Source organism: Aspergillus japonicus (genome assembly GCF_003184785.1).
Source record: "Aspergillus japonicus CBS 114.51 unplaced genomic scaffold BO86scaffold_10, whole genome shotgun sequence".
Lineage (NCBI taxonomy): Eukaryota > Fungi > Ascomycota > Eurotiomycetes > Eurotiales > Aspergillaceae > Aspergillus > Aspergillus japonicus.
The window spans coordinates 256,195-281,617 of record NW_020291647.1 but is presented as its reverse complement, the minus strand read 5'-3'; the positions used below and the strand labels follow the sequence as shown (position 1 = coordinate 281,617).

Sequence of the window (25,423 nt, the reverse complement as noted above, 5' to 3'; positions counted from 1 at the left end):
CCTTGTTTGAAATCCCGTTACATTGTTCACATACCTTTCGCATCTTCGCCATCTCTTCTCTTGTATAGGGTTGGATGCTGCAACAAGACTTGCATGGCATGAGAGCTTGAAACTGGCTCCGATCCTGGAAAAAGATGGTTTTCCTCGATTTGTTGTCTGTATCAAGCCATGTTCTCTCAACTTGCTCAATCGTTTTCTCCCCCGCCTTTTGTGTGTGTACTAATTTACAGGATATATCGACACGTAGCCTAAACTGCCAAGGCACTTTCGAAGTCTCGTCTGTTCATACTCTCCATGGTATTCGAGGTCAAATTTGTGCCAAGATTGAATCCCGGACTCTATTGTCCAATTTACTTTTCTCCCTCGTGTTGCGTCCGCTGTCAATCTGAAATGGGGCGGTACGTGTCAAAGCAGGGAGGTACATTCAAACTCGTAGAATTGTAAGTACTGCTGTTCCGTTGGCTCGCGCTGGCGGAATGCAAGCTGTAGGAAAGCTCGACTTGGGAGGTCTGCAAACCATACCTCGCAGAGAAGAGAGGGCGGGTGCGCCAACCGTTGTCAGGTATGCGTTACGTCGCAAGTCGGCAACCGGGGCACCCTTGTGGAACAAACCATCCCTTAACATTCGATCGAAGGAGGTTGTTATTGCTGTGCAATTCTAGGACAATCATTCTTAGGATCAGCATCCCGCTTGGAATGTCCAGTACGTACCCAATTCAATGAGAATAAGCTTCGCAGGGCGCGGTACCTGGCTGAACCAAGGCTGCAGGAGGCTGCGGTGGCGTGGATCAATGGTAACTTCCTGAGGGTGTGCCCGCCCCTTACATTCCTTCGATCAAGGTACAGAGCCATGACTGGCTTGTCGCGAGGTGCTGGTGCATTGTCGCACGGGGAAGGGCGTCTAGTCTTGAGAGGGTGACAAGAGAATCTCGGATCTTCAATTCCAATGCTTCGAGGAGGCGCGAGTGGCCATACTCCTACGATCGCCCTCACTCCTGGTTGAAAAGCCCTGGCAAGATGCTAGTTATAAAGCTTGACTTCATCTCTCCTCCATGCAGAACACCAGGCAAGTGTTCGGATTCAGTTTCACAGTCATCGATCGGAGGTCTTTCTCTCTTTCTTCATTCCAATTCATTGTTTGTCAACCTTGGCTATAGATCGCCTCGTCTAGTACGCCTGTCCACTCTTTAATTTTCAACTTCAGCTTCTTTTTTTTTTTTTTTTATCTTAACAAATCACAATGGCCCGCTTCAGCCTCTCCGTCCTGGTGCTCTGCCTTTTCATGGCTTTGATGGCGTCTGCCATGCCTGTCAAGCGCGACGATGTCGCCAATGAAAGCGACTACGCTATGCAGGGGATCGAGGTAAGCTCCGGCCCAGAATTTGGCTTCGACGACGTATGCTAACATCCGACTCAAGTCCGCCACCAAAATGATGGAAGAGATGATTGAGAAATACAAGCAAGCTCAGGAGGAGGCAAGCGACAACGCCAACGATGCCTCCGCCGCAACCGCCGACGAGACTGAGAACAAGAACGCTCCGATGGAGGATGCGAGCACGACTCCGTCCTCCACTACTCCCACTGAGACGACGCCCGTTGCCAGCGCTGCCGCCCAACCCCCCAAGCCTAGCAAGACTCACATCGTGAACGACAACCCTTTTGCGAACCTGCCCCTGGTCGGTGGTCTGTTGAGCGGCGGTGGTCTGGGTCTGTGATGCCCCGATGGTGCTCGTCCGGTGCCGTCAAAGGCAACTGCCGGAGAACCCAAGTTTTGGTGATGTTCTGTGTTGTTACGATGCTTGTATGAGGCATAATGATTGTGATTTTTCCCACCTTAGTCTAGGATTTGCTTAGTAAAGCTCGGTCGGTCGTGCAGGTTGGTTCCATAGAATACTCGATAGGATAGTTAGTGCGCAAAAAGAATATAACAATTCAGTGCTATGAGACAAAATGGTCGGCTATGCAGAAATACTCGGTGCGAGTCAATAGGCAAACATTCGCTCATGGGTGATTTCCGTGATTGCAACCCACGCAAGGGCAACGGGATAGCTCTGGGTATATAGTAGTGAAATGGTGCCATGCAGTCAAGCCGCAGGTTTCTTCAAGGACCTTGGTTTTGATTTGCTCGCTGCTGTCCTTCATAGAGCCCGGTATAGTATCCAGCATAATACCAGGCCATCATGAGGTTCTTCAACCCTTCATCTTGCACTATGTGCCGGCGTCAGTATCCTGCTACCAACGCTAATTACCACAGGAGCCTTACCTTGTGCTAGAGCGGCATGGGGCGGAGGCACGGCTCCTACAGGAGTGAAGCCTTGGCCAGTGGGCGCAATTGTTGGATCCCCAGCCGCGGATGACTGCCCTGTTGTCTAGGAGAAATGAGCATATGCAGCCCAGAAGATAGAGTTCATAACTTACCTTCGATGTCTGAAGGGTAGGGGCTTGTTGAGAATCAACAGTGACTTTTGCTTCAGCAGGAGTTGCAGCCACTACAGACGGCGGTTCGGCGTCATGATCCATGCGATCAACCGCTTCATCCGGTTGCTGCGCCGGTGAAACACCTTGAAAGCCCGCTTCAGCCTCTGCCTCTCTCAGTACATCATCTACATTCTCTCCTCTTGCCTGGATGCTGTGATAGAGCTGTCGTAGTCTTCGTTAGCATTGGATCACGTGCCATCGACAGAGGAGCTCATACTTTGTATTCCTCGACAGCTTCGTCCCAACTCTGGACCAGCGCAGAATCATCCCAGATCTCTTCTTGTGTCAGTGGCCTATTGGCATTCCTAGACTTCCCCATGGCATAGAATAAGAGGCAGCAAAGAGGGGGGAAACAAATGAGGACGAGATGGCCGACTACCTACAGATAACTTAGACTGGAGTAGTCAGCAGCAGCCAGGCCGAGTGAAATTCACTGATGGTCGGCCGGCCGGGGGGCTCGAACTCACCGCTTGGCGGCGGAAAAATTGCGAGCAGAAAAAAAGTTTCCCGCACCTTTCGCAAAGCCCGCCGATTGTAGCGCTTCAAACACCAGCCTACATTTCTACGCCCGATCGCGACAGGATGGCCCCGGACAAGAAAGACAAGAAGCGCAAGGGTATGTGATTTTTCTCTTCCCTACTCATTGCGCGAATTGATCCCCGGCGACTGACCACCCCATAGCTGCCAACGCCGTTGCCGCCGACTCGCCCGCGAAGAAGACCAAGAAGGTCGACGCCAAACCTGCTCAACAGCCTAAGGAAACTCCCAAGCCAGCTCTCAAGAAGGCCAAGAAGACCGAAGCACCTGCTAAGGCCGAATCCTCCTCGAAAGTGAAGGTCAACGGCGAGCCAGCTAGACAGGTCAAGCCCCGTAAGCGTGCGGCCGACTTCCTCAGTGACAACGACGAGAGTGAGCCAGAGTCAAAGACTACCGACGTCAAGGCTAGCAAGGAGAAGCCCAGCACCAAGAAGTCCAGAAAGTCAGACGGAACCGCCGCCGCTGCCACGAAAGGAAAAACCGTCAAAGCGAACACCAAACCCAAGAAGGTCGAGCCTGTTGTGGAAGAAGATTCTGAGGATGAGGATGAGTCTGCCGCCTCGGATGCCAGCCAGAGTGAGGATGAAGAGGACGACCGCACAACTGCTCTGATCCGCGGCTTTGAGAGCAGCGGTGACGAGGCCGACTCCGATGACGAGGGCTTTGACCCGAGTAAACCCCTGCCCAAGATCCCAGACTTGAAGAAGGCGCAGCGCAAGCTGAAGAAGAGTCAAGCGAGTTCCGGCCAGCCAGAGGGACCTGGTACGATCTATGTTGGGTGAGTGCTACTGCTCCATATTGTGATCGCACGTCTAACCGTCTTATTCTCAGACGTATTCCCCACGGTTTCTACGAACACCAGATGCGTGGCTACTTCGGCCAGTTCGGTACTGTCACCCGCCTGCGTCTTTCCCGTAACCGTACCACCGGTCGCTCGAAGCATTACGCTTTCATCGAGTTCGATTCGGAATCCGATGCTAAGGTCGCTGCGGCTACCATGGACAACTACCTCTTGTACAAGCACCTCCTGAAATGTAAATTTGTCCCCCAGGAGCGTCTGCACCCTGAGATCTGGAAGGGCGCCAACAGACGGTTCAAGCGAACCCCGTGGAACAAGATCGAGAAGAGGCGACTTGAGCAGGGCAAGACGAGAGAGCAGTGGATGGACCGCATTGAAAAGGAGCAGCAGAAACGGGCGGCCAAGGCAGAGCAGCTGAAGAGCATTCTGGGATACGATCTGGAGCTTCCTCAACTGAAGAGCGTGGACGAAGTTCCTGTTCAAGAGAGCAAGGCTATCGAGGCGGACGAGCCGGCAGCCGAGGAACCTGCCAAGGTCATTGAGGCCCCTAAGACCGAGGAGGTCGAAGCAGTGAAGGCCGTTGAAGATACCCCCAAGAAGACCAACAAGAAGGAGAAGAAGGCAGCTCAGTCCCCTGCTGTGCAAGAGACCGCCAAGCCATCAACGAGGAAGACTGAAGTCGCAGCCTCCCCCGCCACTAAGAAGGCTAAGAAGGCCGGCAAGAAGGCTAAGGCCAAGGCTTGATTCTTCGGTTCTATCTAAAATGTTATTGTCATGTTATTCATCGCATAAAATATCGCTCGGAGTTGACTGATTTCAATTGTACATGGTTATTGTATTATTCGCTAGGCATGAATAGAGGAATATCCGTATCAATCTATTTCACCTCCATGCAAGTCACAGGTGCCTTTCTCAAAACTTCTCAAGCCAGCAGTTTGAAATCAATCGCAGTTTCACCACCGACCATTTATGCGCCTGAGGCCACCAAGTCCCATTACAGTCACATGATCATGCACTAGGCTGCAACCAGTCTAGCCGGGCCCACCGACTAACCTCGCATAAATTTGCAGCTACGGCATTTCTACCATTCAATTTCCTTTTCTCTCCTTCTTTCTTCCAACTCCTCGCTCAAAGAATCGCATTCGAAGCTCACACACAGAGAAATCCCTTCGGGGAATTCCCTTCTAACTAGCTTTTGGGAAAGTCCCCGGACACCCTGACTGTTTCAATCGTCCCTCGTGGGCTCAGTCAGGCAATGCGGAAACGCGCCGCCATAGAAGCAATTCGATAGCGGCTTATTGCCCTGTTCCCTCCCAGTGCTCGCATCCGTATCCGACGTCGGGGAGAGGTCATGCCTTCTCTCGATGGAAATAATGGTGGTACGGGCGTGTGCTGGAGAGGGGCTTTGATCTGGGTTGCCTTTCGTCGTGTTTGGATAGTCATGCGATTGCTCACTACCGAACCCCCTTTAGGGATTGGTGGTGGGTAACCCAATGGGGCTCATTCTTGAGGCGAGGAGTTCATCTATGCTTTTCTTCTCCCAACGAGTCTGTAGCTTATGGAAAGCGGTGATTATGCAGGATCACAGATGCTCTGTCGAAGGAGTCGGACTCTTGCACATTTTTCTGTTTTTTTTTTTTTGTTTGTTCGTGTGATGATATACCAATCATAGAGTCAAGCCCTGAGATTCCGTACTACGGTATAGGAGTTATTGACGATAAACGATTGTTTTTTATCTGATGAGCATTTGATATCATTGTCGCGTCACCTAGTTCAGTTCGGATCTTTTCTATTCTAAAAAATAATAATATCATGAAGATAAACCCGTGTCCAAGTTCGCTATCTGCCCAATGAGAGAAATAATGAGAGCCATTATCATCATAGTCATTCTATTTTATACAATTGTCCTCTTGCTCATTCAGTAGTCTCGCTGAAAACAACCCCCCTCCCTCCCCTTCGTGTCCTTCATTGCCCTTTCTTCTCCTCGGCACCAGCACCCGCAGGAACAGGCTCCGCCGCTCCTTTGTCCGTCTGCAATAGCAATGCTGTAACAATCTCGGCCAGAGTGGTAATCGCCGTGGCACACACATTACTCCAAACCTGGATGCTCACGGACCCGAAAGGCGCGCGGGGGAACGACAAAATCCAGGCCACGTAGTACGGGACCCAACCCTCCGGCAGCATGAAGACGGGCGTTTTCGAGTACCAGAACTGCAGGAAGAACTTGAGGCCACTTGTACCGATCCAGCGGACGGCTTTCACGCCCCAATCGAAAGAGGATTTCTGAGAGGCGAGCTCCTTGTCTGGATTGTTTGGGTAAGGACATAAAACGTGTTAGCTTGCGGTTGCGCGAGTGCGTGCGTGCGTCGTCCTCTCCTCCTTGTTCTGCTACGACACCCGCAGAAGGAGAAGATGGTAGGCGACCAGAAAAACAAGGGGGGTTAGGTTGGAACGTACTCATGGCTTCATATTCCTCCATCGTTTTGTCGTGTCGCCTTCGGAGCTTGGCCCATCTCGCAAACTCGTCTTGCGAGCTGGTGTTGTTCATGTCCCGTTTCAGTTGGACAACTTCGCGCTTCAGACGGTTCTGCTCGCGGAACTTCCTAGATGTCGGGGTCGGGAGTCTCAGGTAGAGAAGCCATAACTAGACGTAATATCGTCAATCACTGTTTAGGAGACATGTTCTCGTTGAGGTGGATCGTAGTCAAGTGAACCATTGAAGGGGAATATTTCCAATCGCCTGGGGTCAACGTACTAGGTTGTCAAACGTGGCCGCGCCGACGGTGTTCACAACGTAGATAGCAATGTGAACGAAAAGCACAATCCCCACAAGAGGCAACATGATGGGTCGGGGTGCTCTGGTTGTTGACGATGGAGGAGGGGAAGTGTTCAGTGGAAAATGGAAAGAAAGCCCACAAATCTGCGACCGTGTTGAGTGCGCGTATGCAATGCGCCGCTGATTTCCAAACCGGGGACAGGTCGTATGTGATAAGTCAGAGAGATGCAGCCAACAAAGAGGTCAAAAGACACACGGGTGTAGATCGAGAACAAAAGTTGACCCTCAAGCTTGCGGAAGGGAAATCGAGATGACGTTTGTCACGAGTCTCTACCCGCCCGTCGGCTGCGGCGTTTCTTCAGTCTCCGGTCCATACACCTCGAGTCTTCAATCACCAACGAACTCGGTACTTTCTACTTTGTACAGCCGGGTGAAGACTGGGCTTTCTCTTTCTTGCAATAATCGCTATGCAGCAGGCTGGATGATGCCCAATGTCCCCTCCTTCAACTCATGATGCCGCATTTCATGACCTGGCCCAGATCCTTTCAGCTGGATACCAAAACAACGAGGTTCTCGAGATCGAGATACTTCCTCCGGGTCTAGGTCCCCTCCTACAGGATGGTCACTCGGTTGGCATCACCAAGAAGTACCTAGTCCAGGCTTTCGTCACAGCACGACGCAATTTCTTCGGCGCTTTGAACGGGAAATCCCTCGATGGGCCTGAGCATGAGAACAGTACCTCACCACCTGGGCACGGGAATTACGCTTCGGACGAACTCCTCCTTGTGTCCACAGAGATTATTCTCCTCTTTGACTGCGAGCATTTGACGGCATGCAACTGGCGCAAAAGACGCCTGGCTGCGTCTATCCTGCGCCACAATCTCGCCGACTCTGATAAGGGGCGTCTTCGGTCGCTCGTCGATGCTTTGAGCAAGGAACTCTCCTTGACCACGACCTTTCTCTGCTCTCCATTGCATCGACACACCAAATCCCCGACCTTATGGAATCATCGCTTATGGCTCCTGACTCGCTTGATGCGCCTTCAACGGCTGCCCCAAGGGCAGCTGGATAAGCTCTCACACGAAGTGATCCCAGGGATCTTGAATGACGAACTGACCATAGTCCTTCGGGCTGGAGAACTCCACCCTCGGAATTACTACGCCTTTACTTATCTAAGGGAGGTCATCGGTGCCGCATTGGGGACAGGTGATGGTGGTCAAGATGCCTCTACTCTACTGGCTGAATCTATGATACAGAAAGCCCTGCAGTGGTGTATCGCCCACCCTGCCGACATATCCGGATGGGCGTTTACTGAGTTCTTAGTCGCAAAAATTCCCCAATATCAAATCCGCAGTGGCGTGGTGCGTCAGGTGATACAATTCGCCCTGGATATCGGTTGGGAGGGCGAGAGTCTGTGGATATTTGTGTACTCCGCGTCAATAGACCTAGAGGGCAATTGTCTGGCCAAGGATAAACAATGGGCGTCTCAGTGGGATGCGTTGCCGGAACCTCCGCTACCAAGAATAAGGTCGAATGGTGGCTGGAAGGTCTGGCTGGATTGGGCCAGGGCTGTCTGGGCCAGCAGCAGCCCAGCGGTCAATTAGGACAATGGTCAGCCGTTCAAATAGAGAGGCGCAAGGTTATAGGCTCCAGCAATGGGTCGTGCGTGTTCTTGGACATGGAGTATGCGTACCTCGTCGCATCATACACCTATACATGTGAACCATGAGGATGTTGCATGACTGTGCGGGAGCCTCTTGAAAACGCTAAATGTGACCAACTTTAATGAAATCCTCGCTAGCTACCATGTCCTCATAACATGCTTCCAATCGAAAACGGTTGTCTCCATCACGTTGAAAAGCCCGAGGCCGTGCGAAATAGTCGCATGCGCTCTATCGTAGCCCTGCGCCTCACAGGCAGACCAACTCATGAAGTATGCACGAGCCCGAATAGTTATAGCCAAAACAGGGGTGTCAAAAAGCATGGTCTGGGAAGGATATATAGTGAGGTACTCGGTGCCCGGACTGCGCGGCGACGAAGTGGCGGACAGGCTGGGAGGACAAAACCGGGAGCTTTCTATCGAGGAGAATGGGGGACAGTGTCATTTTTTCTTCGCTCCTGCAAGTGCTTCGGCTGCTCGGCGCTCATCGGCTGTAAAAAGAAGTGAGAGAGGGTCAGTCTGATCGAGTGCAAAGAATCTGGAGGCCGAGATTTTTTGTCGGGGATCAGTTGAGATCTTACCTGCTTTCTGTTTGGCCTGCATTTTGGCAGCATCGCTCTCCTTCTTCCGCTGAAATTCCGTACCAGTAAGCTCGTTCTTGGATTTCTAGAAATGACATTATTAGGTTAGAGACGATACGTTCATATGCTGGAAATTCGGCAGGGAACTCACCTTCTTGGACTGTTCCTTGTTGTTCTTCGCGCGATCGCGATCTCTCTGGTTGCCACGAGTCATGGTGATGAGATGGATCAGATGGAATCCAAGCCGTGTATCACTTTAAAATAAAGATAGAAGGAAAGGAAGGAAGAAAATTGTAACGCGCTGCGAACAGTCACGGTTCTGTTGGTGTGGAGTGACGAAGAAATCGGAGGGTGGCTTTGCCTGTGAGGGAAAAGTTTTCCTCTTTTTAAAGTTGTATGGAAGACGGATCTCTCTGTTTCTCTGGCTCTCTCTCTCTTCTCTCTCTCTTTCTTTCTCCACGCCCCTCGTTTTCTTAGGGAGTTGCTGCGGCCTGCCGGCCCCACGGGCTTCCCCGGGCTTTTTTAGTCCAAGAGGTTCCATGCCACTCTGTCTGAGTACTTCCGCCTGATCACCACTTTGTATCTGTCTATATAAATGGCGGACAAACATGCACGTGCGCTTACAATATGAATATTATCAAAAATGTATGTATGTACATAACCATAGATATATTACGGAGTACTCAGAAGGTATTGTTCATGACTCGACTAGTCAGACTCGAAGAAGCATGAAAGCTGCAACCACCCATCAATACATCAACCCACTTGGATCTTCCATGGCACATGCGTAGAAGAGCTCAATTCTAAAAGAGGAAGAAGCAGGCAACCCTCGAGACTTTGATGCACCGATTTGAACAACTTTCTGCAGGGTGGGCGCTTAATTCATCAACCCATTCATTGGCTCATACATAGCTCGTTTGAAGCCCTCGAGAGCGCCAGCCTACCTGGCTAACTATCCAATCCTCCGCCGCTTAGAAGCGCCTTCATCGACCCAGGAGTCGCTCCTAGCTGCACATAATAACATGAGAGCCTCCTTCTCATTCCGTATCAGCATCATAAGCGCTGGGAGCTGGACTCCTTTGGACACCCGAACCCGCACAAGGAAGGCCTCATCCCCCACGATGGGAGCGAACAGATCCAATTCATTCAATTAGGCGCCAATTCCCACCCAAACAAGCAAGAAGAAACCAAAATGATTGAGATGACTGGCCCTAGGCTTTCCAAAGGCTTTGTGAAAGTGTTTCAGGGTTCCCCGTCCTTCACCCATTGTGTCTATTATTGTCTTTGTTACCCTCCTTATGGAAGCCTCATTCAAGGGTGACCCTATACCTGCCTGCCTGTTCTAGGGCTGAGCTACCCATAACCCATAACACCAAGCAGTCACTACCCAAGCCAGAGACACCCAGTTCTCTTTAACACCCTCTTCGACCTCGTGGTCTTCTTCTCTTTCTTCCTACTGATTCCCATCAGATAATCTCCGGCTGCTGGTCCAGTCTTTATTTCCTTTCTTCCCCTGCCTTGGTTTTTCGTCCAAGTACCTTTTCTTCTCAGTGGTTCGTTCCAGTTTCGCTTTTGAAGAAGACTATAACACCCATACACATAACTCATACATACTTGGCTGGCACAGACTTGATCCAGCTTCTCGGCTAGAGCTTGCGATCTTTCCTTTTCTTAACTTTTGACCCAAGCATGATGACCTCACTGCAAGAATCCTTGGCGGGTCCAGGATATGTGATTCTCAATGCCATTCGCGTCATCAATATAATCGTCTTTCTGGACATCATCGCGGCCAGTGCGGTGATGTTGGTGAAGATCTCGCTGTTGACCAGCTTTTTCTTCTTCGAGGCAGTCTCTCGCGTGGCTACGGCCGGAGTCAGCAGTAAGTACTTGGTCTCGATTCTATCCCCGTTATTACTCTGTACCCAAGTGAAAAGTTGCTGACTTGCACGGTGACTAGTCTTCCTCATTATCTCGGAGCTCCCCATCTTGCGCGGCTACTTTGACCGCAATTGGCCGTTACTAGGGCAGGAGTCGGGGTTCATTACCCTGGCAATCGCAATGCTGGTACTGGGGGTGGGGGTGTTGGGCGACCTCAACACGAAGGCGACAAGCCAGGAGTCACTGGGGATGCCGTTCTGGCGCCTCGTCCTCTCCGCTGGTATCTTATCCATGATCATGAGCGTGATCAACGTGGCTGCGGTAAGCCGACTCCTACAACCCTTGAGCTGACATAGTTGCTAACGATTCCATATCTGATAGAGCTTCGTGTTTTCTGACCGCGACATCGGAGTCAGCGCACGACATGTCCGCCTCTATGGAGCAGTGGCGCCCCAGAAAGTGGTATCGCGAGCTGGAAGCCAACGATCATTCCAGCTGAGCATGAAGCGGGAGGAATCTTTGCCAACATACAGCCCGCAAAGCTCGGTGCGGAGACACATGTCTCAGCGGAATAGCACGCGCTTTCCACTCAAGATCTCCTCACCACTTAATCCGATCATCATCAGCGACGCAGCATCGTCCAAATACTCGAGGGACTCGGCTGGAGTCACGATCCCAGACCTTTCGCATCATCCAGCCATGCAAGCGGGACGCATATAACACACTACATCAGCTAGGGTAACTTGTTGGCAGTAGGACATCGATACTTTCTGGTTGAGCGGAGCATACACAATGGCGTTGGTACATGTAGCGGCTAAGAGATATCCAAATTCCACTTTTATCTTATTTTATGTTTTTTATTGTCTTTTTTGAACTTCAAAAATCTCTATACAATGTGAAAGTAGCAAGGGTTTGATTATCGTCGTAATTGTAACTACTTAGTATACTTAGCACCGCCCGCTCCATGAAGGTAAATGAACTTTGGAGGCCTGTTTATTATTGATTGACGGATCGCGGGCACTGCCGCTTGGCGCCGGACGGGCGATCTTATCGCCTCCAGCCAGGCCGGCACTTTGAGGCCACCTGGAACACTGCAACGCATCTGCTTCACAAGAAAGAGCAAAGCAAGTAATTGTCCGCTCGATGCGACAACTTCCCCCTCACCACACAAGACATTGACAAGATGGTTGAACTCGGGATCTCGTTTGCAACGTATGTATCACCTACCCCTCCCCCTTCCCCCTTCTTTTACATTGTCAATAACCAACACGAATCCTGGCAACCACAGCATAAAGTCATTCCTCATCTTCTTCGCGCCCATCATAATTCCACGCGCCATCAACCTCTACCGCAGCCTGCGCGTGTCGATAGCGACCAGACCCCCGCCTCGACCCGTGCCCCACGATGCCGCGCGCGCGCTGAATCTCCTCTTCTTCTCCATCACCTTCTTCTTCCTGCTCAGCCTGCCCTTCAGCCCGCGGGCCCCGCCGCAGAGCATCTTCACGCTCACGCACTCGCGCATCAACACGGCCAGCGACGTGCTGTTCGCGCGCCTGGCGCGCCTGCGCCCGGAGAACACCCTGACGGCGACCGACCTGCTGCTGAAGACGAAACTCACCTCGCTGCCGGCGCGCAAGCTCTACCTGCGCTTCGGCCCGGACGCCCTGGCCCGCTGCCAGTTCTGCTCGCTCGACAACCCCACCACCTACATCCTCTACTACCTCCCGAGCCACGTCCTGCTCCCGCACCTGTTCCACCTGGCCATCCTGGGCGCCGCCACCGCCGCGCCGCTCACGGGCCCGGACGCCAGCCGCTGGCGCAACAAGTTCACGCTCGCCGGGTGCGCGCTGGCCCTGCTCGATCTCTACCTGGTCTTCCGCTACGATCCCGTGCAGACCGGGCCCGCGGCCCTGCGCGCCGGCGCCACCGTCCCCACTGCCGCGTACTACCAGCTGGGCCTGCTGCGGCCGCTCGCCTTCGCCGTCGTGGATGCGGTCGGTGCGCTGCTGATCTACCTCGCCGCCTCCCGGCGGTTCTTCTACGCGCCGCCGTCCCAGGCCGAGCAGGTCGGCCAGCTGGTCTCCACGGCGCTGTCCGCGCTCGGCGGCGCCACCTCCAAGCTGCACGCCCTGAGCGTCACCCGCAGCACGGTCGTGCGTGACAGGGCGCTCAAGGATCGCGACGATGCCTACTGGCGGACCGTGGTGGCGCTGAATGTCGACAACCCGGCGCTCCGGGCGAGCGAAGATGGACCTGGGGCGCCGGCTGCCTCGTCGGCGGCACCGACCTCGATCTGGGAGGAAGAGGAGGTGGTTCGTGCCATGTCGCGCGCCATGGCGGGGCAGGGCGGGGTGGACCTGGCCAAGTTGGGGATGGACGCTGCGGAGTATGTCAACACCATCACCAAGGGGCTGGATGGTGCTGGTCAGTAGTAGAGCGGAACGAGTTTGGCTGGGGAATTTGTGCATGGTCAAATATGGAGCAAGTTGGTCTTGCCAGAGTTTATGCTCTTGTTATATTAGATAATTAATCTGTTCCTCATCGTGAATCAAATCCCCCGTCAGGTGAATTCATCTCTCTGGACTGCGTGTGATTCTTGTCATATTCACCTCATGCTAAACCCAGATACTACCGTCCAATTGGCATATCATGACGATGCAGATCTCTTGACCACTCCGGCGCAATCTTATCCCGTTCGTACAGCAACCCACAATTGTGACAGAGCGTCTGTTTGATTGATGCAGGTCAGCTGGGAACGCAACCGAGTCAAAGGGAGTAAATGCATCTTTCTTACCCTTGGGCCCGTCGGTCCATCTCGTACAGCCCAGACTGCCGTACCCCATACCAAGCAATTCGTGCATCGCCAATTTTGTCGCTCCCTGCCGATCGGGTGTTAGTGATGTGACAACCGCAAAGGCATCGCAGATGAGGGATAGAGAGACGACAGACCATTCCGAAAGTGTTCCACCACCTCCACCGTAACCTGCCCCGGACCCGGTATCCGGTGTGCCTCGACCCCCGGGCGTTCCGCCCCGACCGGCCGGGCTCAGACTACGGAACCGCCTCTTGCGCTTGCTCCTCTCGCCTCTGCCCAACGGAGTTTCACTGTCGACATCAAAATAGCCACTTCCTTGTCGGGAAGCCTCTGGTGTGATGCCCGCAGTCGAAGAGAATCTGGCAGTCTCTCGCCGAAGACGTCTGATTTGCCGCTCACGGTCGCCTTCGCGCTTCTCAATCTCCTCCTTGGACAGTGTTTCGACCTTTGGTTCCCAATCATCACCCAGCCCTTCAGGGTCATATCGCCAGCCCGCCTCGGCCCCATTGGCTGCTTGGTTGTCAATCTCGTTTCCGTAGCCACCCATGCTACTAATCAGCCCGCCACTTTCACACACTTCTTTCTTCAGCTTGAGTACTGCCTCGTAAATGCCGTGGGCAATGGTTCCTACCCATTCTCCACCGAGACCTAGATCCGCGCAGGTGATCCTAGCGAACTCTTCCGCCATGCCGGGAGGATGCAACAGTGACCATTCGAATTTGTCTGTGTACAGTTTGTTCTGCAAGTTGATGTTCAGATTGATCATGCATCTGTATGCGTCATCGGGATTCAATAAACTGTCATTGATCAACGGTTCCTTCGTTACCGTCACCTGGTTGGCCCTGCTGTCGGGCGTAGCGGCGTAGGTTAGAGTGGGTGTAGCAGACACATCCCTTGATATGGCTGACGGCAAAGCAGCTGGCTTGCTTGGTACGCTTTGAAACAAGGGATGCAGGGCAACACCGGCGTATTCTTCCAATTGTTGACGTATTTGGTTGCTGATGGCCATCGTCATCGCCTGCGGGTTGGGTAAGTCCATGTCGCGAACAAACCCGATTGCGAATTCTTCGGGGGTGGCGAGAGCTTCGTGGAGGTTCCAAAGAAAAGTATCCTTGATTCGGTAGGCTGGTAATGGGTCCTGCTTTCGATATGCAGGTAGGGTGGTTGTGATTCCAGGATCGAGCATGGTTCGCGGCTGGGGAAACGCTTCGAGAGGTTGATGCGCAGGGACCTCCAAGTCAATTCGAATGGGTATAAGGGTGAGAGGTAGTTGCGCCTGGATCTGCAATTGATCGGCACAGCTGGACGAGGCGCAAAAGGAACCGTAGAGTTAGCGCTTGCAAAGAAGCCCATCTGAAGCGGAAAAAGTGAGGTCTGGACATACGCTGGTCGCAACATTCGCTTGATCATCCAGTCACGGAATACCCCTTGAACCTCCACAGGAGCATGTACCTCTTTCCCCAGCTTTTCCGCCAAAGGGACCTTGTCGAAAGTCGAGTCCTCTCGTCGGAGACTCCGTAGCCCCGTGGGACGCCGAGGACCTTCACTGTCATCGAAGTCCTCATCATCAAAGCCGTCTTCTGCATAATTGATGGCCGCAGTTCCTCGCTTGGTTCGCGGCGCCGGACCGGCCTGACTTGGCGCGATTACGGGCGTAAGCAAGGCGTTTCCGTATTGGCGTAGACGCGGAGGATAAGATGTGATGTAGCCTCTGAGAGGGGACATGTTGGCCATATAGCTGGTCAATGACATGTCCCTTTCAGTCACTGCAAAAGTCGACTGGCGAACAGATTCACCAATGTTTGAACGCGACAAAGGGAAGAAGCGACTGTTACTGACAACAGTAGAAAACCGTGGATATAGAAAGTAGACCCAAGATCGCAAGTCGATAGGAATGCGCACCGGCAAGTTGGTTTGCGCGACAAAGTGAACGGAGTGGAAATGGTTGTAATCAAAATGATGCTAAGGCCCTCTAGACGGTGATCGCGGTCTGACCTCCGCCTTTTCTGGTCGTCGCGCTTTGCCGGCAGAGATTCCCCTAGGCCGGCGCTAGTCCTTTTCCAGTCAAAACACGCACGTGATGATATGTGATGGTCTTGCTCGCATCTCCATCAGTGACGATAGCAGATCTGCTTGCGCTGATAAAACACAAGAAGTCTCTACATGATTCGACTCAAAAATCTGATGTGGTTTTGAGCGTGTAGCCTGTAATGGCCCTGAAGCCCTTTCACCTTGTTAGAAGGCGACGCTTCCAGCCTACCTTACCTTGTTGAGAATTATTACAAAGTCTCACAGGCAATGCTAAAGACCTACCTAAGAAGTGAAGGGCCATTTCCCTTGCCTACCATGCTGCAGTTGAGCAGACTCGGACTTTATTGGGAGTCGCCAACTTCACAAATAGAAGATCTAACATGCACCAACAACGTCGGGAGACAAATGCAATTTACGGCTAAGGAACAATCGATATAGATGCTTGGGGAAGTATAATAAACAAGAAAGAGAAGAAATTACTGCATCTGGCTACCGGAGCCCAATTACGCTCTACAACATCGTCAGCCAAGCTCATATAGATCCGGAATTTTGCGGGAAAGTCTTACCATTTCCAGTGTCCATACTCGCCGAATCCAGATTTTAACCTTGCCGTCTACCCCTTCAACATCATGTAGCTCAACACCTTCCCACCAACATCTTCTTGCTGGTTTCCGCCAAAAGAGAAGGAGCTTTTGAGCCATTCCCACCGCGTTGTTATTCTCCAGATCACTTCGAATGTCGGTTCGAAGCTTGGCTAATGCCAAGCTACAGATGACTGCCTTATTAGGCTCCGGAGCACGGTGGCCCCATCGATCATCACGATCAAACCCGCTGGGTATCATTAGCATGCACTGAGTTCCTTGGGCATGGGACATGTGGAGAGCTTACCCAGCAGTGAGCATCTCAATCAGGTGTTGCTCCGTTGAACCTGCTTCGTCGCTTTTCCTCAAACCAGAGAATATTCCATCCTGCTTCAGCAAAGCTTTCGCAGCCGCGCGCTTGACTTCCATCATCTCTGCATGATCTATGTCAGGGCGAGGAGGTATCGCGTAGAAGTCTAAATCTTCGCGCAAGACAATGATGCCAGCCCGATCTTGAAGCATGTCCCTGGCAGATGCCTGCATGGAATCGGGGGCGATATCCACATCTTGGGAGGTCGAAGGGGAAGGCGAAGAAGACGGAATTGACTGGGCAACCGAGCGGAAGAAATCCAGCATGTACTGTAAAGAAGCCGGATCGTACTGAAGATGACAATATGAGATATAGGGCCCGAGGACTGTGGAGCCAGGGTCAAGGCCACAGGTACGCCGGCTAGGAATCACTTACGTCAACAGGGTAAATGTCACCTTCGTGGAAAGTGCCCATATGTCCATCAGGGAGGAGGCCGTTCGGAAACAGCGACAGAAGAACAAATTCCGGCAACGTCAACAGTTCATCACGGGAAAGTGTAAATCGAGTACCTCTTCGGGCATGTCAGTGCCACGGGATCAAGACGCTAACTGCTTGCGAAGAGAAGAATAAATGCGCATACCTAAGGTCTAGAGTAATGTGCTCATCGCCACCAATGTCTGTAGATAGCACGAATCAGCCTCGGACTATTTGACCGGGTGCAGAGAACCAATGAATTTGCATACCTCCTAATGTATTGATCGGCGGCCCTCCAGCTTGTTGTACCTGGGTGATGATACTCGACGCGCCTCCGGCGGCAGCCATGACGTACGTGAAAGATTCGAGCGGACTTGATCCTTCGGTATATGGTGGAGGAGGCTCGCCGTCTTCCGCTGACTTCGCTGAGGAATCTGGTTTGATGTCTCGAGAGAGCGAGGCTTTAACTTCGGCGACTAAAGATGTTGATGGTTCCGGTCTGAGATGCTCGTCGACTAGGGGAGTAACGAGGGCTGGGTTGAGGGCGGAGCCGGACGGGGTGACAGGGCCCTTTGCGCGATTGGAATCAGACGCCGCGTTGAAAACAAGAGACGAGAAAGGAGGAGGGTTTGACGAAAAGAAGCTGGAAGTGGAAGCCTCCGAGCAAGGAGAGTGGGGCGGTGGTGCAGTATAGAAGTCGTCCTCGTCCTGGTCTTCCTCCGTTACGGAGTCCGTCGTTCGATGATGCGGCCGCGCCGTGGAAGGCGAGCCAGAGGAATTCGGTAACCACGACAAGGTGACGAAGTCTGTGGCAGAATCAGGAGGTGAGCGCTCAGCGTCTGTCGTTGTGAAGGATTTTGCCGATCGTCTACTGGATAGTCGTCGGTCGTAGGAAACTCAGATGTGTGATGATCAGGAGGCGTCTTCTTCGGTGGGTGCCTCGATCTGTATCATTCAAGGTATTGGCACATAATAGTTCAGATTGGTAGTTAGATTCGACCTTTATGGTTCTATTAGAGAGAATGCCAGCAAAATCAGAGATAGCGAGATAGCGAAATAGCAGAATTAGACTGTGGGGGGGGGGTATCTGTAGACGGATTACTAGTTTGAGCGGAGGTGACACTGAGGAATGTGAAGAGAGAGAGAGAGAGAGAGAGAGAGAGGAGTGGGAGTGGGAGTGGAAGAAGAAGGAGAGGAGAGGTGGAAAGGCGGCAGGGAGCGTTTAGGGAGGGAGAGCGGGCAGGGCAGCAGCAAAGCAGTAGTTACGCAGTAGTTTATAATAATGATAACGGCCCTGAGCGCGCGGGTAACTACTGAGTTACCACCAAGGTCGGAACGTACAGTAGTACTAACTCAGGCGGTACTAGTAAGCTAGGGTAACTACATGAGTAGCTAACTGACCAAAGTGGTCGCTGGCCCCCTGCCCCGTTCCCATTGCATTGACGGAGTAGTGACTGAACATACGAAGTGTGGGTAGTAAGTACTGTATGTACCTATGGCTACTTTGCGCGCATTTAAGAAGCTAAAAAGCTCCTGCTCAGTGAGCCTGGAGAGATGCTTGGTTCAGTCCCTGGTCACATGACCATCCACTGCAATTACCCACCATAGTTATACACTGATTAGTGCTTTGGATTCTATACTAGAGATAGAGTAGCGTATATCTCACCTTTATCTTCAGTCTCATTTTCGACTCATCTTCAGAGATGCTTTCCTGGGCTGCCTACCTTTAAAAATAGTAACTTAATTAGTTACTTTGAACTACTAAGTTACCAAATTAAAGCCAATTTGCCTTCGCCGCTTGGTTTGATATACATAGTATGAACCCTTGCTCGCACGCACTCTTCCTACTCGTATGAACCACCTCGCTTGTGCTTACTTGTACCGCAAGCGCTACTGTAAATTGCCCTGGTGGCCTGCTTGAATGGCTTACTTCAACCGCCAACGCTGCTTGCCTTGACGGCTTGCCTTGAGAGTATAGACTGGCGTGAGCCATATTTACCGCTTGATTTGGTTGTTTGACAAATTCTGAACCCGCACATGCTCTACATGCCTTGGACACAGGCTGATTATGATTCATCCGATGGCCGGGACCTAGTGTCTAGAACAAGCATGATACCGATGCGGTCCGCAGACGGAATGTTTAAACATCGCGCTCAACGTAACTCTGGATAATACCCTCGAGGGTCGGTTCGTACTCTTTGAGCGTCACCTCGTCTCCGTCGAGGATGGTGTTCGCCTGGACGAAAATCTTGCGAGGAACCTTATTCTTCAACACCACCTCGCGGACTTCGTTGCCCCACCACGCATCGACAGATGTGATCTCATCATAGAGCTTCTTGCCTGAGGCGAAGTCCGCAGTGCTCTTGTACACATGCAATTTCTGCAGGTATTTCTCCACAGCAGGTCGGCCATGTGACAGGATTTTCGACCGATCCAGATGAATCTCGAGATCGGAAAGATCTGGTTTGCTGTAGGAAAGCTTGACGAAATCGTCACCAGCATCGAGGAAGGTTCGTAAGATACTGTAGCGGGCCTGCATGTGAGCCTGTCCCCACTTCTGGGTCTTGGGATCCCAAAATTCGAGTGCAACCAAACCGGCACGAGCCATCGACAAGTATCCCGCAAAGAGGACATCACCAGCACCGTTCGCAAGGTCCACCTGGCCGTCACCAAACCCGAAGAGCTTCAGAATCTCAAAGTCGCAACTAAGCACCATTGCAACGCATTCTGCACGACACTCCTCGTAAGACGAAGAGACGGCCCCGAACACGGAGCCCCAAGTTTGGCCAGGCTTGTACCACGTCGTGACAGGCTTGTTAGTCACTGGACTTACAGGAGGGTTGGAAATGTCGAAATTGTAATTTCCAGCAGACGTCTCTTGCAGCAGCTTTCCAGATCCATGACCAAGCAGCTCATGAATGCCAACCTGAACCTCAAACGCAGCATCACGGTTTTCGCTGTATACTTTGAGGTCTTTATCGGCGATGAATGGGATAGGCTCGTTGGGGGCTTTAGCACTCAGAACGTTCCCAAGGGAAACGTTCTTGAACCCAAGTGTTTGCCGAATGTCATCATAATTGGGGAGGTTGATTCCAGCTGGGAGGCCAGAGCATTGGAAGCTCAACACCTCAAGAGACGTGAAGTCGGGGCTGAGAAACTTATCCTTCTCAAACTCTTTACCCCACGGTAATTTAGGAATCATGGTCTCAGCACTGTCAACCAGCTTGCCGAAAGCGCGGGTTCGCTCCAAATTGACCTGTTCGAGTTAGCCAGTGAACCAAAGTGTAATACATCAATAACATTTTGAGCAGAAACTCGTACCAGAGCAACAAATCCTTCCCATTCTCCTCTCACCCCATGCGGATCCCTGTAGGTTTCGACGAAACCCAGATTGGTCTCTAATGCTGGCTTCTGGTCCTTTACCCAGATCCGCTGGCTTTCCTTGAATGCCTCGATAGAGCCAGAACCAAATGAGAGAGCGTAGGCATCTAACATCCGCTTCTGATTATCGTTGGCAGCATGCAGCGAAGCCTGCTTGATACTGTGAGCGACTTTTGCCATCTCCTCTCGATGGTCACCAAAGACGAGGCGAAGCTTGTGGCCCTTCAACTTGCCATCGAGGTCGAGGCTATCGACATCGCCCAAATCTCGGTCCCGTGCCGGGGGTGACGAAACACCGGAAGCGATTAGAAGTTCGAAATCCCCAGTCTCTGTTTTCTTCAGTCGCGTATTCTCCAACGGCAGCCCTTTTTGCTCCAAAAAGTCACCGACGGCTGTGATTTCTTCTTTGGTGATTGATGGCGAATCAGGATAATATGTGGTCATATGGTTTCCCTCTGCGTAACCCAGGTGCATACGCGATTGTACATCTGTCTCATAAATGCCACCTCCTGTGCGGTTGGCCCGACTGAAGGCGTCCTTTGTCCGGGGGGAGGCAGAAGCTAAAGCTTGGAAGGCCTCAACAGGCAAGCGGGGAATAAACTTCGAGTCGCCAAAGCCCTTATAGTTGCCACAGTTGCCGAGGAACTGCGCAGCATATTCCAGGAAGTAGCGAAGATGCTCGTCGCTGACATCGGTTCTCCGAGCAAGGTCGGTCCAGTCTCCATTGCAGGCCCGGTGAAGTTCAACGATGAGGTCATAGATGGGTTCTGACTCTGGGGAAACCTGGCGAAGGGTGATTCGAGTTCCTTCAAAGGCGGCGCTAGAGAGAAGTTGCTCATGTTAGCTTCACCGGGACGTGGCCGCCCTGATAGAAAGTTGGCAGCGAACCGGCTCATATAATGCGCGTATTTACGCAGCTTTGCATCCTTTAGAGTATCGAAATGTGTCTTGATTTCTAAGCGCACTACTGAGGGAGGCGAGTCAGCCAAATAGTGTTGCTTCACTTTGTCATCCATGTTGATCGGCGGTGATGATGTTGATGTTGTCGTTGCTGTTACTGAGGGTTCTGCACTGGCAAGGGGAATTGTAGAGGACAGGTTGCTGGGCCGGGACGAAGAGGAGCACCGGATGGGATGGTAAGGATTGAGGGGTAAGTGCGGTAATCGGAAGCAAGAGGGGTGGCGGTGGCCCGACGGGAAGCGCCTCCAGGCGCTTCGAAGAGAGTGCATTTGTAGCAACTCGCGAGCCCGGGGTGTCTGAGCTGAGTTCCTCCCCGACGCCCGTCACCTTTCAAGTCTAAGCTTTCTACCAATTGAGGGTGCTTGGCAGAAGTGGAGCTTTGGGCTAACCCCTCTGAAAGGTCCACTCTGTTCGGTCAGCGTACCGCGTACTAGACTAGTCTAGGTGCTCCGTAGATATCTCCGTATTCTTTTAGTAAACATACTCATATACATAGTGGTGAGATACCTCACTAAGCCTTGGTCAGCCAAATCTATGGGTGCAAAGCTTCTGAGAGAGACTTGATATGTACTGGATAGCAATCTTTTTAGATCAGCTATTGCCATACCTCGTAACATATGCAGAACAACCAGAGGCCACTTGTTTTGTTTTGTTTTTGTTTTTGTTCTTTTTTTCTTTCGCTACCAGTCCAAGTCGTACGTTACATTTATAATTGGGCAGTGGTATGTGGGCAAATTGCATCCATTTGTGGTGCTTGCAATCACACATCCAGCAACTCGGTAGGATATCGAACGCTAAAGGTTGGAAGAAGACGAACGGATTCACGCAACAACACAGGCCATACATCTCATAGCAAACTCTCATACTTGTCAAGGCCCTGTTTTTGCATCCCTTGCGGTGGAACTGAAGTATTGCTGAAGGAAGCGGTGGGTGTGATATTACCACTGAAAGGGGATCGCACGGGATTCGGCGCTGCAGTGGGGTTCGTCAGGGAGCCGACTTGGCCCAGCCCGGCTGGCGGGGGAGGAATTGAGAACGCAGCATAGTTGGGAGTAGATTGCGATCCTTGTCCAGAGATACTATTATTGACCCTGAGACTGGACAAGGATCCTAAGCCATTGCTCGAAGCCCTTGACCCCGGAAGAGGCTGTTGAGGGTTTGAGGAACCCGGTGAGGTCCAAGATTGAAGGGCGGGAGGAGAAATCGGCAACGTAGGAGCTGCTGGAGTTGAGGGCGAGTTTGTTCTAGCAGCAGGTTGCAAGGAGGGAAAGGAGCTAAGGTTGTAGTCAGGTGTGACCGACCGCATGCTGAGATTTGATAGTGTTGGTAGCATGCCTCCTTTGGAAACAGGGCTAGCAACGCTTGGCGACCAGGATATCCCGGTGGATGAAGTGCTTGCAATGGGAGGCCGTTTTGTTGCGGGCTCTGCAGAGGCAGTACTCCATAGATCGGTATCTTGGCCATTGAGGCTGTTAGGGTTCCGTCCCAGGACCAGACGCTCAAAGGTCTCTTGTGCATCGGCGCTAGTTTGATTCAAGTCACCTGCCGATTGGGAAAATCCTACTGCGCTATTCTGAAACTTGGTATTGTCGCCTGCCGAAGAAAGTTCCTGCAGCTTCTTTGTCTGTTCACGTTCGACTTTCGAGGAAAGATCTTTGATCAAGCGCATGAAACCGCCGAATTGGCGAAGATCGAGGAGAGGTCCGAGGCTGAAGCTCCATAAGACTGGGAGAAGTTCCAAAGCAAGGAATTCGGTATCTGCCACTGTTCCAACTTGTCGGAACACATTCAGTGCTGCCATCATGACAGCTGGCTCTTTTGTTTTGATGGCCTTCAGTGATGGAACAAGTTTCTCTTGTATCGTGTACTTGTCCAGAATCGATGACTTACTCGACTGCGGTACGCTGCCTGGACCAACACCTGTCAAGTCATCTCCTAGAGCTTCTTCGGAGTTCACAGTACCGCCACAGAGAATAGCGAACGCCTCCAAGCAGCGCACTTTGATGGCAAGGCTATTCGTGCGACTGAAGGTTGCAGCAATCGGCGGAAAGACCTCATTCTTGACAGTGCTAAAGTCGAGAACGGGTAGAATGACGGGAAGACATTTGATTGCACCATCTACCAACGAGTGTGTCGGTGAGTCAAGTCCCAGGCGGATCAAGGGCAAAATATCTGTTCAAATTAGAATCCGGTTATGTCACATAGGCACATTGGAAACATTGACATGTTACTGACCTTCCTTGAACTCCTTCCCGGGGCAATTTTTAGCAACAATGTTCATGTTGTCCAGGACCACCATCAACCCTGCATCCTTCTTGGAGTCACGCTCCTGGTGAGGCCCCTTACCAGCCGGAAAGGTCTCTTTCAGCTGGGGTATTACCCTATCGGGGAATATGCGCAGCGCACTGGGGATGCGTTGAAGGATGGCAAAAACATTGCCTAAGACAAGAGGAAGAAGCTCACGATCCTTCATCTCGTCTAATAGAGCTCCCAAGACTTTTCTTTCCAATACAGACACTGGGAACTCGGGTAATACTCGTTGCAAGCCGCGCATGAATTGCGATTTCTCATTCGGGTTCTTTGCTGGCAGAGACTCCAGGAAACGGATTGTTGAAACCAGAATATTGTCGAAGTAGGGGGATTGCTGGAATTCCCGAGCATTTAGTCGCTGGGCTGGCCTTCGAGTTATCAATCTGGGTAGTACATGAGTGAGGATGTCTCTTGGGATTGTGCCCGAAGACAAGAAGTTGTTGCCTTGGGAAGGGGTGGTTGAGGAAGAGCTAAGGAGCTTCTTGTATGTGTTCACATTTGAGTGTGTCTGCAATGGAGATACATGGGGTGAGTTATAGAGCGCCACAATCACTAGACCAAGTGAGAAAAGGTCGGCGGCGGGTGTGACATTGGAGTCCAACACAAAGTCCGGAGAGGTATAGTCCATGTTCAACTGGACTGACGTTGGTAAACGGGGATCTTGATAGAGCACTTCTGACAAGGCAAGCGGTGGAAGCGTCGATCGTGAATCCGATGCAGTTGGCGGGCCAGCAAACCCAAGCCCAGAGATCTTCCAGTCCGATTTAGCATTGATGAAGACGGCTTCGGGATTAAGATTTCCGTGAACGAGCCCTGCCGATTCGTGCAGAAACTCGAGACCTTTTGCCACTTGCAACAGACCTTTCTGGATTTCTAGCTCATCAAGATCAAGATCTCGTCGCCTCCGCGTTCCATCAGGATCCTCCACCATGTAACGGCTAGACCCTCCGCGGCGGGCATCAGATGCGGCCCTGCCAGAGCTCTCTTGAGTATCTTTGGCCTGCAAAAGTCCAGCAAGAGAGGCAGTAACCTGTTCGGTAGCAAACATAAGCCCGCCGCCACGAGTTTCTTCCAGAGGTTCTAAAACCTGAAGAACAGAGGGATGTCGAAGGCGTGCAAGAGTGCCGGCTTCTCGCTTCAGTCGCTCAACAACATCTTCCTGCAACTTTTTAGTGGAAGCACTCGAGCGACTGCCTAGCCCGCTTGAACGGATCTCGAGAGCCTTCTTATCGAAGATAAAGATCGAAGCCGATGTGCCTGTGGACTTCTTCTTGCCGTCATGGATCTTCCACGGTCCTGAAACCAAGGTTGGGTGGGGAGAAACTTGATAGTTTGATGTTATGTTAGAGCTCAGAGATTTGAGCGCAGATGAGAACATTTTCGCCTATCAACCCAGATTTATAACCGTTTGCGAGCACACAAGACACTATTGACTATTTCCAATGCATCCAAAGCGAAGCTTATGCGGGAGGGCGTATATTCGGGGAATTGAGATATCACGAGCTTGCAAGAGGAATAAAATGATGACGCAGCAATGAATCGGGAAAGGGGGAAGTATATGGACAGGAATAGAATAATTCATGAACTGAGGTTTAAAAAAGTCTCCTCAGTTCAAGAGTAGAGTCAAGGTCGCCGTATTGTTGCTCCAGATTTTCCAATCTCTTTCTCCTCTTCCCTTTCTCTATTCATGCCATGTATGGCATTCCACTTGGATAAGTTAGTTATCACTCGGGCGGGCAGCTGCCCGCCCGAGGCCTATGTCACGTGCACCCCAGGCCTAAATTAGTGGTTGGCCTGGGCTGGGGCCAGGGCTAACAACTCTTTTTACTGACCGCCTTTCTAGATCGATTAT

The 25,423-nt window shown here is 51.8% G+C and overlaps 11 protein-coding genes across 11 annotated transcripts; 5 read left to right on the top strand and 6 right to left on the bottom strand.

Annotated features, from left to right (window-relative positions):
- Positions 1-45: 45 nt before the first annotated feature.
- On the top strand, positions 46-515 carry BO86DRAFT_11854 (uncharacterized protein). The gene has a single exon (XM_025665986.1). The coding sequence runs from the start codon at positions 135-137 to the stop codon at positions 387-389; it is 255 nt and encodes an 84-aa protein (XP_025529981.1). The 5' UTR covers positions 46-134; the 3' UTR covers positions 390-515.
- Positions 516-1,216: 701 nt separating this feature from the next.
- Positions 1,217-1,871, top strand: BO86DRAFT_454553 (uncharacterized protein). Its single transcript, XM_025677064.1, has 2 exons — positions 1,217-1,363; positions 1,419-1,871. The coding sequence occupies exons 1-2, from the start codon at positions 1,241-1,243 to the stop codon at positions 1,713-1,715; spliced, it is 420 nt and encodes a 139-aa protein (XP_025529980.1). The 5' UTR covers positions 1,217-1,240; the 3' UTR covers positions 1,716-1,871.
- A 230-nt stretch (positions 1,872-2,101) lies between these two features.
- BO86DRAFT_307590 (uncharacterized protein) lies at positions 2,102-2,797 on the bottom strand (the record flags this gene model as incomplete). Its single annotated transcript, XM_025667743.1, has 4 exons — positions 2,102-2,208; positions 2,264-2,369; positions 2,419-2,640; positions 2,696-2,797. The coding sequence occupies 4 exons, from the start codon at positions 2,795-2,797 to the stop codon at positions 2,102-2,104; spliced, it is 537 nt and encodes a 178-aa protein (XP_025529979.1).
- A 157-nt stretch (positions 2,798-2,954) lies between these two features.
- On the top strand, positions 2,955-4,626 carry BO86DRAFT_333861 (uncharacterized protein). Its single transcript, XM_025668832.1, has 3 exons — positions 2,955-3,094; positions 3,160-3,793; positions 3,847-4,626. The coding sequence occupies exons 1-3, from the start codon at positions 3,061-3,063 to the stop codon at positions 4,556-4,558; spliced, it is 1,380 nt and encodes a 459-aa protein (XP_025529978.1). The 5' UTR covers positions 2,955-3,060; the 3' UTR covers positions 4,559-4,626.
- An 892-nt stretch (positions 4,627-5,518) lies between these two features.
- Positions 5,519-6,926, bottom strand: BO86DRAFT_11824 (guided entry of tail-anchored proteins factor 1). The gene is made up of 3 exons (XM_025665983.1): positions 6,570-6,926; positions 6,272-6,458; positions 5,519-6,117 (listed from the first exon to the last, which is right to left on the bottom strand). Exons 1-3 carry the CDS (start codon positions 6,654-6,656, stop codon positions 5,780-5,782), a joined length of 612 nt encoding a protein of 203 aa, XP_025529977.1. The 5' UTR covers positions 6,657-6,926; the 3' UTR covers positions 5,519-5,779.
- A 53-nt stretch (positions 6,927-6,979) lies between these two features.
- On the top strand, positions 6,980-8,639 carry BO86DRAFT_387193 (uncharacterized protein). The gene has a single exon (XM_025671533.1). It carries the CDS (start codon positions 7,082-7,084, stop codon positions 8,192-8,194), a length of 1,113 nt encoding a protein of 370 aa, XP_025529976.1. The 5' UTR covers positions 6,980-7,081; the 3' UTR covers positions 8,195-8,639.
- On the bottom strand, positions 8,333-9,320 carry BO86DRAFT_387191 (4F5 domain protein). The gene is made up of 3 exons (XM_025671532.1): positions 8,983-9,320; positions 8,832-8,916; positions 8,333-8,741 (listed from the first exon to the last, which is right to left on the bottom strand). The coding sequence occupies exons 1-3, from the start codon at positions 9,043-9,045 to the stop codon at positions 8,692-8,694; spliced, it is 198 nt and encodes a 65-aa protein (XP_025529975.1). The 5' UTR covers positions 9,046-9,320; the 3' UTR covers positions 8,333-8,691.
- Positions 9,321-10,523: 1,203 nt separating this feature from the next.
- Positions 10,524-13,141, top strand: BO86DRAFT_417085 (uncharacterized protein; the record flags this gene model as incomplete). The annotated part of the gene is made up of 4 exons (XM_025675017.1): positions 10,524-10,710; positions 10,789-11,030; positions 11,091-11,347; positions 11,998-13,141. 4 exons carry the CDS (start codon positions 10,524-10,526, stop codon positions 13,139-13,141), a joined length of 1,830 nt encoding a protein of 609 aa, XP_025529974.1.
- A 43-nt stretch (positions 13,142-13,184) lies between these two features.
- Positions 13,185-15,506, bottom strand: BO86DRAFT_387188 (putative RSC complex subunit Sfh1). The gene is made up of 4 exons (XM_025671531.1): positions 14,909-15,506; positions 13,659-14,825; positions 13,504-13,588; positions 13,185-13,436 (listed from the first exon to the last, which is right to left on the bottom strand). Exons 1-4 carry the CDS (start codon positions 15,247-15,249, stop codon positions 13,338-13,340), a joined length of 1,692 nt encoding a protein of 563 aa, XP_025529973.1. The 5' UTR covers positions 15,250-15,506; the 3' UTR covers positions 13,185-13,337.
- Positions 15,507-16,044: 538 nt separating this feature from the next.
- BO86DRAFT_417083 (dipeptidyl peptidase 3) lies at positions 16,045-21,317 on the bottom strand (the record flags this gene model as incomplete). The annotated part of the gene is made up of 9 exons (XM_025675016.1): positions 16,045-16,065; positions 16,122-16,386; positions 16,444-16,796; positions 16,882-17,017; positions 17,087-17,123; positions 17,190-17,726; positions 19,096-20,176; positions 20,242-21,121; positions 21,190-21,317. 9 exons carry the CDS (start codon positions 21,315-21,317, stop codon positions 16,045-16,047), a joined length of 3,438 nt encoding a protein of 1,145 aa, XP_025529972.1.
- A 595-nt stretch (positions 21,318-21,912) lies between these two features.
- On the bottom strand, positions 21,913-25,261 carry BO86DRAFT_333840 (putative protein kinase Scy1). The gene is made up of 2 exons (XM_025668831.1): positions 23,497-25,261; positions 21,913-23,433 (listed from the first exon to the last, which is right to left on the bottom strand). Exons 1-2 carry the CDS (start codon positions 24,947-24,949, stop codon positions 22,109-22,111), a joined length of 2,778 nt encoding a protein of 925 aa, XP_025529971.1. The 5' UTR covers positions 24,950-25,261; the 3' UTR covers positions 21,913-22,108.
- Positions 25,262-25,423: the final 162 nt, after the last annotated feature.

Excerpts from the sequence above, each read along its gene's own strand:
- BO86DRAFT_11854 (XM_025665986.1), top strand. The coding sequence starts at position 135 with ATGGTTTTCCTCGATTTGTTGTCTGTATCAAGCCATGTTCTCTCAACT.
- BO86DRAFT_454553 (XM_025677064.1), top strand. The coding sequence starts at position 1,241 with ATGGCCCGCTTCAGCCTCTCCGTCCTGGTGCTCTGCCTTTTCATGGCT. Across the intron at positions 1,364-1,418 it reads ACGCTATGCAGGGGATCGAG|TCCGCCACCAAAATGATGGA; the intron begins GTAAGCTCCGGC and ends ATCCGACTCAAG.
- BO86DRAFT_333861 (XM_025668832.1), top strand. The coding sequence starts at position 3,061 with ATGGCCCCGGACAAGAAAGACAAGAAGCGCAAGG. Across the intron at positions 3,095-3,159 it reads GAAAGACAAGAAGCGCAAGG|CTGCCAACGCCGTTGCCGCC; the intron begins GTATGTGATTTT and ends ACCACCCCATAG. Across the intron at positions 3,794-3,846 it reads CCTGGTACGATCTATGTTGG|ACGTATTCCCCACGGTTTCT; the intron begins GTGAGTGCTACT and ends TCTTATTCTCAG.
- BO86DRAFT_11824 (XM_025665983.1), bottom strand. The coding sequence starts at position 6,656 with ATGTTGCCTCTTGTGGGGATTGTGCTTTTCGTTCACATTGCTATCTAC. Across the intron at positions 6,459-6,569 it reads CGGCCACGTTTGACAACCTA|TTATGGCTTCTCTACCTGAG; the intron begins GTACGTTGACCC and ends TATTACGTCTAG. Across the intron at positions 6,118-6,271 it reads GGAGGAATATGAAGCCATGA|ACAAGGAGCTCGCCTCTCAG; the intron begins GTACGTTCCAAC and ends CAAACAATCCAG.
- BO86DRAFT_387193 (XM_025671533.1), top strand. The coding sequence starts at position 7,082 with ATGTCCCCTCCTTCAACTCATGATGCCGCATTTCATGACCTGGCCCAG.
- BO86DRAFT_387191 (XM_025671532.1), bottom strand. The coding sequence starts at position 9,045 with ATGACTCGTGGCAACCAGAGAGATCGCGATCGCGCGAAGAACAACAAG. Across the intron at positions 8,917-8,982 it reads ACAAGGAACAGTCCAAGAAG|AAATCCAAGAACGAGCTTAC; the intron begins GTGAGTTCCCTG and ends TGTCATTTCTAG. Across the intron at positions 8,742-8,831 it reads GCAGGCCAAACAGAAAGCAG|CCGATGAGCGCCGAGCAGCC; the intron begins GTAAGATCTCAA and ends TTCTTTTTACAG.
- BO86DRAFT_387188 (XM_025671531.1), bottom strand. The coding sequence starts at position 15,249 with ATGTCCCCTCTCAGAGGCTACATCACATCTTATCCTCCGCGTCTACGC. Across the intron at positions 14,826-14,908 it reads AAGCGAATGTTGCGACCAGC|CTGTGCCGATCAATTGCAGA; the intron begins GTATGTCCAGAC and ends CGCCTCGTCCAG. Across the intron at positions 13,589-13,658 it reads GGTGGAACACTTTCGGAATG|GGAGCGACAAAATTGGCGAT; the intron begins GTCTGTCGTCTC and ends CCCGATCGGCAG.
- BO86DRAFT_333840 (XM_025668831.1), bottom strand. The coding sequence starts at position 24,949 with ATGTTCTCATCTGCGCTCAAATCTCTGAGCTCTAACATAACATCAAAC. Across the intron at positions 23,434-23,496 it reads CGGGAAGGAGTTCAAGGAAG|ATATTTTGCCCTTGATCCGC; the intron begins GTCAGTAACATG and ends TAATTTGAACAG.